A 10819-nucleotide genomic window follows, 5' to 3' on the forward strand; every position below is an offset into this window, starting at 1 on the left:
TGGATGGGAGCCGCATGGCCATTTGATCCAGGCAAAAAGAAAAAAAAGGCGATTCGCCACCGGCTTCTTCTTCCCCGGGTTTGATCCACAGCTCCCGCTCGGGGTCCTCGTTGTTGCGCTTCCAGTCCCCTCCGGTGGTCGTCCTCGACATTCCCCACACTCGCCGGCCGTCCTTGTTGCTGGTCCCCACCCTCGTTGGTCGTCCTCGTCGTCGCCTCGACCCATGCAACAACCGCACCTGCGGTTGTAGCTGTCATCGGTGACGGTTATAGCTCCCCCTGGTTGTAGCTCCGCCGCCGCCCCTCGCCGTTGATGCTCGCTGCACAGAATTGCGTTGGCGACGACCATCAGTCAGTCAACACTGTTGAATGGATGTACGCAAAACACTTCGCCGGTGGTAGCAAAATCCAACTATGGTTGTAGCAAATCATTGTCGCCGCTGTTATGAGGTCACAGCTCCGCCTTGATGGATAGCAAAAAACTTCGCCGGTACTAGCAAAATCCAACTATGGTTGCAGCAAAAAACGCCATCGCCGCTGTTGCGAGGTCGCAGCTCCATCCAATGCAAAAAGAGAAAAATTTATTGTTCTTTTTTTTGTGGGGAGAAAAATAATATTGTTCAACATTTCTCACAAACAAATATTTTTTCGACAAAACAACCCAGGCCGTTTAATAACGGAAATACTAACTGGCGAACATTCCTATGGAGGAGCATGGCTAACGAATGTTTTTTTATGGTATTTTTAGGTGATAGATGATGGCAAATTCTACCCTTTTGCCTTAAAATTTTCTTCTTTCTAGAGATTGCCATGTGCCTCTCAAGAAATTTTTACCCTCTCACACATAAAATGTCAGCAAAAACGTTCTCAAATGCCACTTCTCCCAGTGAATGTTCGCTGGCTATTAGGATCCTTTTGATAATGTTTGCAAAGCTTTCTATATTTCTTCTGTAGTTCTTCCTTCGTCCGTGCATAAATAAAAGCCAGCTACGTGCAAGCCACGTCCCTAATGATTAGGCTTCTATAATAGGCAAAAAAATAAAAAAATTATATGAACACTTTCTTAAAATACAAACAATTTTTAACTATTCAAAACATGTGAGCAAAAATTTTTAAAGCATGAACGCATTTTTTATCTGTATGATACTTAAAAAAGTTATATGCGCATATATTTCTATGTAAAAACGGAGGTCTTGGCGTGGCGCAAATCCTCTTGTACTTGACGCTCCGCCTTGGTTGCTTGATGCACAAGTTCCACCGAGTTGTTCTAGATTTGGAAGCACATGATTAGCGGGTACGGTAATTGAAGACATTGAGGAATCTCGGCAATCCAAATATTGGGGTTTATCGAGTAGGGAGGGCGAGTAGGAAACTTTAGAACTCTGTCCGAAAGCACGATCACTAGTAAAATTGAATAACTAGAACTAGAAGTGGAGGTTTTCTTAGCAGCATGGTAAAAAGTCAGAACTGACAGTTGACAGGTCAGATGATTGACTTTTGTGATGTTTTTGAAGTTTGCGGTTTGGGCGACCTTGGTTTGGCAGGTCTACCTTATACCCAAGCATCTATTCCATACCAAGTTTTCGTAGTGAGAGTAAACCACTTGGATGAAAGTGACACATAGTGTGTTCTGGTTGTGAAGCGTGGTATTATTTTGGTATATGGTGGGGTAGAAATGAATGGTGCATTCACTTATTTCATTCAAATTTCTTCAACGGGTGTGGTGATCGTGTTGGTGTATTTAGCAATTTGGTACTGCATGTCCGTGACACACTTATCTGGTTGGAAGCTTCTCTTCTGCCTCTGCCGCTATTGCCAAATCGGTGGGTCGCTTTCGGGTTCTTGCCGCTGTTGGTCATTCGTTTTGTCTCTTCTTTTTGCTATTGGTTTGCATGCCTGTCGCTCTCTCTAGGTGCCGCTTTGGCCGCTCTTTCCAGACTGTGTTCATCTGTTTCCGTCGGTGGTGAGGCTATAAATAGGTTGTTCTACGTGTCCGTTTGGGATTCGATCACCATTTTCTCTCGAAGAATCCAGCAAAACCGCGTGCCACTGCTGCACCGCCCGACCGCCGTACGGGAATATAAAACGCCGGCCTCCTTCTCCATCCCGTTGCCACTGAAGCTCACCTCGCGTCCCTGCATGCGTTTTCAATCCCAGCAACATCTACATCCCACCTCGCCATCGGTCCATGCTGTAGTCCCCGCCGGTAGGCTCCCATCTGTTCCGACGCCAGCAATGCTCGGCAACCGTACACACCGGCACCAGTCAAGCTGTCTTATGCTGTAGTCAGGTCGTCCCTGTCGGCAGGCTCCCGTCTCCTCTCCTGGAGCGACGGCGGCGGCGCCATTCCATCATCCCTTCCCAGCTCCTCTTCTGCTTTGCGGCTGCGCTTAGCGCTCAGGCCATGGAGTACTATCGTGGCTCTTCCCAAGTTCCCATGCTGGCCTCCGACATGGCGACCAGGTCCTTTGCACTAGCGGCGGCTGGAGCCCAAGAGAACAACTGGAGAGACGCAGCTATGGAGCGGAGCAGTGTGTTGCAGGCTCGCCGCGCCTTGGCTCCAGACACGGCCACGATGGCGCGGTGGTACTCGGCGGCGTTGAGGGTGAGGTAAGACGCCCAAACATCGACGTCGTCATTAGCCGTGATCATCATCTCTCCCATGCTCGCTGGGAAGTCATCCTCGCTGACTCCTTAACAACCACGAGGCTTCCCTGCAGCTAGCGTCGGCACCTTGCGCGTCGCCTCTGCGGCACGATGGTCGCCGCCGGAGTGTACCCGTCCGCTGACGTCTTCCCCTTTAGCCCGCCGCTCAGCTTCACGTGTAGCCGCCGTCGCAGCTCCCTGGCCTTCGGGGCGCACTGCAACTTCCCGTGACCACCTCCTCCCCATCGACATGCTTTGCGGCGCCGGCTGTGGGCCTGGTGAGCAGCGGCCGCATCTTCAGCTCCGGCATCGCCCTGAGCCCGTCGAACCGATCAGCCGCGGCTTGCGTATGGACTGCATGGGAACCAGGAGCCCCGAGCGGGATGTAGTAGGACGCCCTGTTTGGCCCAATCGGCGTCGTTCATCTGCCTATGCACATTCTTCAGTCTTCAGTCTTCCTTTCTACGTATGGGTCCATGCTGTTAATATCGGGTTAGTCAGACTGTGCATGTATTGAGTAGTATGATTGCATTAAGCAATATTAGTTGGGCATTTATGCAGTATAACCATTTGTTCAGCGTTTTTTTATGGGTTGCATTGATTGGCTGTGTCGGGATTTGCTTCTGCTGTCCGCATGCAGCGGCATAGTTTGGTCATGTATTACTCCCTCCGTCACGGTTTAGCTTAGCAGGCGCATTTGGAAATTCTATGGGACCTAGTGGTTATTTATTGGCTGTGAGATGGACTAAAAGATAGCATTCACACTACGCATGCATATAGGAATAGTATATCGAAGTACTACTTAGCTATTAGAAATAAATGCAATGCGTCCTAAACCTTGTCTATTGTGAAAACGCACGTAAATTTAACTGTGCCTTCCAAACTGTGACGGAGGAAGTACATGGAATTACTTTCGATGTGCATGTCTTTTACATGCGGGATCACAGATTTTTCAGTTTTCTTATTTATTAAGGTAGGTAGTTGGGATTTTTCATCCGGTCGCTTTGCATGGCTGTTTTGCTGTGTTTTAGATCGGCCACTGTTTAGTCCGTAGTTTCTGGAGATCTCTGATATTTTACATGGTTGCAGGCATAAGGATTTGCGGCTATTTAAGGCGCCCATTCGTTCTGGTTTAATTCGTTCTTCTTCTTTTTTACGAAGAGTTTAATTCGTTCTTCGTCTGTACTGGATTCTATCTTTTCATATGGCGAGGTTCTGCTGGACATTGCTGTGGTCCACCGATCCAGCCCATGTTGGTGACGTCATGTCATAGTTGCAAAGTTACTCTTTATTAGCCATTAGGATTTGAGAACACCCCATGGTTCCATCTCTAGGCAAGTAGTAGTTAATTTCTCTCACCTTAAACTGTTTATAAATTAAGTTTATATAATAATCACATTACCTATTGGTGGAGGCAGAACTGCAAGTTCTTCTCGATTTTATTTTCCTCCGAACAAGTAATTGTTTGATAAATAATTGATATATTTGTGCATTAAGATTGTAGTATTTGATGATTGAACAATTAACCACGTAAAAACAACATTCAATCAAAAGGATGCGAGCATCGCAAAATATTTCAAAAAGAAAGTAGGAATTTAGTCTTTCCATAGAAGGCATTTTTAATGAGTAGCATGGACGGTGGTCATATCAATAACTGATGATCATCTTTGGTTGGTATTCTTTGAGTATTTGGATGCAACTTACAGTGTAACCTTTGGCGGTACCTAAGCTTCCACATGTTTATGTAAAGTTCACATTGAGTGACGTTTAGATCATGCTTATTATACAAAAAAACAGCACATAATTAAAACCTCTACAAGGCTGAATATCGAAAGCAGGTTGGTGTGGATGTCTTTTGTGCTATATCTTATCGGTTTCCTCTGCATATTCATGTGAAATATAACATGCATTTGTTCGATTAACCATCTCTCACCACAACCTATTACTTCAGAATCTAACACTAACACTCTCATGGTACAGACGAAACATTGACTACTATATATCTTTATTCCCCCTAAACAGATATAAGCTATAAATGACTCTAACATGTTTGATCTATAAAGCGTTCAATCTTAGTATGGGAGTAGCAATGTATACTTCCTTTTCGTAAAACATATTTGATTACATGAGGAATAAACTTTTGTTTTCCAATTTGATTCTATGCAAGTATGCATTGCTTGCCTTATTGCAACCCCAAAATTGTACACATGCAGTTTTCTTCTTAAACTAAAATTAGTCAAAAAAGGAAAATAGCAACCTAGCAGTACTATCCAACAACAAGAAATCCAAACAGCAAAGGACGCAGACCACTGCATGCAGAGATAAAGCAAAACATAAACTGCCAAGGAGGACGTAGTCAAATTAGAAAGCAGCCATGCAGCCCATGTGAAAGGAGACGGAATGTCCGGTATCTAATCAATAATCGCTGCAGCCACCCGTTATCTGATTAAGGCTGCTCAAGTGGCCCTTGAGTGCATTTGGGGTAACCACAATATCACCATCAACGACCATAACTACCATGCACTTAGAGTGGTAGAAGAAAAACTCCTTACAACACAAGAGAATGCACGAACAAAACAATGGCAGCTTAGCATGGCCCGCCAGCGGGTAATCACCTAGCATAATGAATTTGCAAGGCAAACAAGAATGCTAGAAAAATATGTGACATCTTCTCTGATGTGATATCGCTCTGCGTGTACCCTTAGCGCCCATATAGTAAAGATCCTAGCATTAGACACCAAGCCACCTGTGGGTCAAAGGAAACAATTCACAAAAGATCTTTATCACTTCATCACAGGCACTAATATTCCTGCAGGAAGCTACACCAGGATGATCTAATCTAGGAATAATTATCTATTTTTCTTTCATTTTACTGCAGTAGAGTCGTGCCATGTTCGGCAAGAATGGATGACCCCTATCAGAGATGTATGAACATGTGTTTCCCTCTTTAGCAACGTCCAACATGCATGATGCCAATAAATTTGCTTCTTTCTTACTTATTTTCCTACATCCACAGTCTTATGTACAATATCTGCTATCTTAAATTGATAACTTTAATTGTAAATAGTAAACACAATTCATATGAACACATCGTATCGATGGGCGCGGCGTGCCGCTGCGCGGGCTATGCTAGTACCATACTACTTATGGCCATCAGGCGACTTCCAAGACATGAAAACAGAAAATCAGGCCACGGCCGGGACATGAAAGCTAAGCCGCCATCCCACGATCCTATGATCGTTTAGTATATATCGTGCCATCCCACGATCCGATTAAAGAGACGGGCTACACTAACAAACTAAGACCAAGTCACAGCTTGCTAGCTTGGCTTATTTCACTATAACTGAAGAAAATCCTAACTTTTAACAGTACAGCTACACCTGACGAAACTGAATGTTTCTGAAACATTGGCAACAATTTTTAACTGACACCGTTGTTGTCGCAGGGACGACATTGTATTAAATTAAATGCTTCAGTTAAAGAATATATTCCTATAACACAGCGACACTATGATGCAAAATAGCAAAATAGAAATCTTGAGACAGGACTAATGCAACAGAGAATAACATAGGGCAAATAACAACCCAGATTAGTAGAGCGATATGGGTCTAGAATTCGTCGTTGCGCAGAGATACGCTAATGGTACAGTAGTTATTACATGTATTGTATCATAAGGTCAGATACACGAGCAAACTCAAGTGTTACGGTACCATATATATCCAACAGAAAGCTAAGCAAAGGCAACCAAGTTAATTAGGTGGGAATCATATATAGCATTTTAATATTGAGAGCTTCTTCTAGCTAGTTACCCTGTTGGACTTTCAAGGTATTTGCAGAAGACAGTTGGAAGTAGGGGGGTATCAGGAATGTGGTTATGATGATGTTCCGCACGCACAGACTCACATGAGAGCAGATGTGCATTGTTGCCAGCCATGATAATCCACCCATCATCATCAAACTCCTCCTCCGTTAACAGGCAGCATAGAACGTTCGGGTCATCCAAGCTGATGGTCGGGAACTCAAGAAGACGCTGATCTATGTGCAGATTTAGGTAGCCAGGTTGCGCCCAGAAACAATCCAGGTTGATCACATGATGTAGCTTCCACTCGAACTTGTTGGAGTCCAACGTCCAAACGGTGATTTCCTGGGTAGGCCGCTTCTGCTGGCCTCGGCTTTTTCTCGCAGGAGGCGGCCCATGGAAGTCACTGTCAACGTGCACAAAGCACAGCATGCCTTGGCTGATGGACACACTTCGGAATCTGTCAGGGAAGCACCTTTCAACCGGTTCCTCATCACAGTACTCATTTTTCCCAGGGAAGGGCACAAAGCGGAGCACCGGGGATAAGTCTTGTATCGCGAAGTCACATAGCAGAACACCACTCATGTAGTCAATACAGCACAGGAAACGGCCGGCAAAAGCAAGCAGATTGTCGGTTGACCAGAGGTTGGGGAACCGGCCGCCATTGCTCTGGCCCTGCGGCTGAGGGGCAGGCATCTCGGGGCTGAGTGTCCACTGTTTAACCCCAGCAGAGTTGAAGACGCACAGTTGGGCACACATGCCATTTTTTCCACAGAAGACGTTGATGTCGGCAACGATGTAGCGATCCTCACCTTTGAGCCGCAGGATGCCTGTGGTGACGATATGCCTCAGGAACGGCGTATTGCTCTCGATGGTGTACGGAGGGAGCCGCTGCACCGAGGGGGAAGGCCGGGTGGTGGCCGTGTAGACGAACATATCTGGCGGGGCGTCCCAGTAGCGACCCGTGGTCCGGGTGCTGATGTCAAAGAGGACGAGGTCCTCGTCGGCTGCCCGGACGCATGGAAAGGCGGGCGGGCCGTATGAATCGTATGATCCGTGTCCCTCCGGCCAGTGGAGGTTGAGGTAGGACGTCCTTCTTGGAGGAGAGGCGAGGGTGAAGGACACGTAGCAGAAGGGGCCGCCGTCCATGTCGACTAGAGCAGCGGTCTTGTTCTTGTTGACACCCACACGAAACAGCGCCTAGGTCCTTGTGGTAGAGGGTGCGGCCAATGTGACCCAGCACCACCGAATCGGGGAGAACGTCGGTCTCCTCCTAAGGCTCCCGCTCCCGCGCGCCTCCGGTGTCCATGGCGATCGGCATCGGGAATAAAGCAGCCGCCGCCTCCCTAACCCTAACCCTAGATTTTGGTGGGGGGACGATGCGGAACTGATGGACGGGAAGGATGCAGATTTATGTTTTTTTTTAAAGGAGTTCTTATTTATTTTTGATTTTGACGCAAATGCGAGAGCAACTAGTTAGGGAGCCACACAATCTCTCAGCCACCCGCCTCTTGGAAACGAAAAAAAATGTTTTTTGTTGTTTTTCCTTTTGAGAGAGGCACGGTTTTGCTTCCGCGAGAGCACAGTTGTGCTTCCACCGTGCCTCTCGGAATCTAAAAAGGAAAAATGTGTTTTCTGTTTTTTTTTCTTCCGCCAGAGGCACGGTTTTGCTTCCGCGAGAGGCATGGTTGTGCTTTCACGAGAGGCACGGCCGTGCCTCCTCGGAAACGGAAAAAACACATTTTCTCTTCTTCTATTTTTTCCTTGCGCGAGAGGCATGGTTTTGCTTTCGCGATGGACAGATAAGATGAATTGCCACTTAAAAATAACAGAGTACACAATAATAGTCCAAAAAAAGAAAGACATACAAGGAGAAATGACAATGCATTGGAATATATTGATGAAGGAAACTGTTGCACCTTCAATATTAATGTAAACGTAATTGCATCATATACTTGATCTGGCTTAAGATGGTAACCGGACATCACGCTCTTCAGCTAACTTGTCATCGAAGTGTTGTCTTTTTGTTTTTGTGACAATAAAAAAGAAGGCTCATCCCTAGAATCAGGAGGAAGATTCACATGATAAGACCAGCAAGGCTAATACTACAGGAGTTTTACCTAATGGCATTCTCATGGAGGGAGAATGGCTTTTCACTGGCCCAGTATCCAGTTACACGATATACTAAGTACACGCTATCTGAAACAAAAGGATTCTAGATAACAGAAACAGCCAAAAATGTGTGCCCTGATTGACCCACAAGTAACCCAAGTACCCAACGAAACACATTCGAAGACTTTTTGCCAACAGAAAAAATTATGTATAAAGGGCTTCGTATATATCATCTAAATGCATGAGACATTTGCTCCGGTACAGAAAACAGAGGACAACATAATTTTTATACTGTAAAAGAGCAATCAAAATAGTGTGGTTCCTAGAATTCTCTTCAAAATAGCCTACATTTGAACTCCCAAGGGCAACTACATGGCGGAAGTACCAAAGCTATTATTGATGTACTCCCTCCGTTTCCAAACATAAAACGTCTTATGTTTAGAAACTGAGTACAGTGAAGTGCACCTACACAATAGGAGCGGCTCTTGAACAGCCTAACAGAAGATTCATGGCAACAATGTATTAAATGATTCAGTTAGTTAATACTCCCTCCGTCCGAAAAAACTTGTCCCTCAAATGGATGTATCTAGCATCAAGTTAGTGCTAGATACACCCATTTGAGGGACAAATTTTTTCGGACAGAGGGAGTATTACCTCCATCCCAAATTAGTTGTCCTAGATGTGTCTAGATACGAAATGTACTCCCTCCGTAAATTAATATAAGAGCGTTTAGATCACTAAAATACGGAGGGAGAGTATCTAACGCTAGAACGTGTCTAGATATATATCTAGAGAAACAAATCTAAGACAACTAATTCAGGACGGAGGGTGTATATATTATTATTATAACACAGCGAGACTAGAGATTCATGATGCAAAATAGCAAAATTGGAATCTTGAGGCTGGAGCAAAGCAGCAGAGCATAACATAGGGCAAACAACCCTGATTAGTAGAGCAGTATGGGTCTAGAAGTCGTTGGGCAGAGATATGCTAATGATACAGTAGTTATTATATGTATTGCATCATACAGTCAGATAAACGAGCAAAATTAAGTGCTACGGTACCATATGCAACAGAAAGCTAAGCAAAGGCAACCCAGCTAGGTGGGAATCATAGCGTTTGAATATTAAGAGAGCTTCTTCTAGTTACCTGTTGGCCTTTCAAGGTATTTGCAGAAGACAGTTGGAAGTGGGGAGGTATCAGGAAGGTGGTTATGGCGATGTTCCGCACCCAGAGAGACACATGACAGCAGATGTGCATTGTTGCCAACCATGATATTCCACCCATCACCATCAAACTCCTCCTCTGTTAACAGGCAGCAAAGAACATTCGGGTCATCCAAGCTGATGGTTGGGAACTCAGGAAGACGCTGATCTATGTGCAGATCTAGGTAGCCAGGTTGCGCCCAGAGAGAATCCAGGTTGATCACATGATGTAGCTTCCACTCGAACTTGTTGGAGTCCAACGTCCAAACGGTGATTTCCTGGGTAGGCCGCTTCTGCTGGCCTCGGCTTTTTCTCGCAGGAGGCGGCCCATGGAAGTCATTGTCAATGTGCACAAAGCACAGCATGCCTTGGCTGATGGACACACTTCGGAATCTGTCAGGGAAGCGCCTTTCAACCCGTTCCTCATCAGAGAAATCATTTCTCCCAGGGAAAGGCACAAAGCGGAGCACTGGGGACAAGTCTTGTATCGCGAAGTCACATAGCAGAACACCACTCATGTAGTCAATACAGCACAGGAAACGGCCGGCAAAAGCAAGCAGATTGTCGGTTGACCAGAGGTTGGGGAACTGGCCGCCATTGCTCTGGTCCTGCGGCTGAGGGGCAGGCATCTCGGGGCTGAGTTCCCACTGTTTAGCCCCAGAGCGGAAGACGCAGAGTTGGGCACACATACCATTTTTTCCGCGGTAGACATTGATATCGGCAACGATGTAGCGATCCTCATCTTTGAGCCGCAGGATGCCTGTGGTGACGAAACCCATCAGGAACGGCATGTTGCTCTCGATTGTGTAGGGTGGGAGCCGCTGCACCGAGGGGCGTGGATCGCCGGCCTTGTAGACGAACAGATCTGCCGGGGGCTCCCAGTAGCAACTCTGGCTCGGGTTGGAGATGTCGAAGAGGACTTTTTTCTGCGGGTTGGAGATGTCAAAGAGGACGAGGTTGTTGTCGGTTGCCCGGAGGAAGGCATAGGCGGGCGGGGTGTCTAAGGCAATTGGAGGTCCCTCCGGCAAGTGGAGGTTGAGGCAGGAGATCCCTTTTTG

General features: G+C 46.2%; 1 protein-coding gene across 1 annotated transcript; it reads right to left on the reverse strand.

Moving 5' to 3' along the window:
• Window positions 1-5064: 5064 nt before the first annotated feature.
• LOC119312269 lies at window positions 5065-10813 on the reverse strand. The gene is made up of 2 exons (XM_037587994.1): window positions 9706-10813; window positions 5065-5391 (listed from the first exon to the last, which is right to left on the reverse strand). The coding sequence occupies exons 1-2, from the start codon at window positions 10550-10552 to the stop codon at window positions 5261-5263; spliced, it is 978 nt and encodes a 325-aa protein (XP_037443891.1). The 5' UTR covers window positions 10553-10813; the 3' UTR covers window positions 5065-5260.
• Between the last annotated feature and the right edge of the window lie 6 nt (window positions 10814-10819).

The sequence above is a fragment of the Triticum dicoccoides genome, chromosome 5B, assembly GCF_002162155.2.
Source record: "Triticum dicoccoides isolate Atlit2015 ecotype Zavitan chromosome 5B, WEW_v2.0, whole genome shotgun sequence".
In the NCBI taxonomy this organism is placed as follows: Eukaryota; Viridiplantae; Streptophyta; class Magnoliopsida; order Poales; family Poaceae; genus Triticum; species Triticum dicoccoides.

Bases quoted from the DNA above. Each gene is read 5' to 3' on its own strand.
- LOC119312269 (XM_037587994.1), bottom strand. From the start codon at position 10,552: ATGCCGTTCCTGATGGGTTTCGTCACCACAGGCATCCTGCGGCTCAAA. The intron at 5,392-9,705 runs GTAACTAGAAGA...TTTGACCCACAG, and splicing joins ATACCTTGAAAGGCCAACAG to GTGGCTTGGTGTCTAATGCT.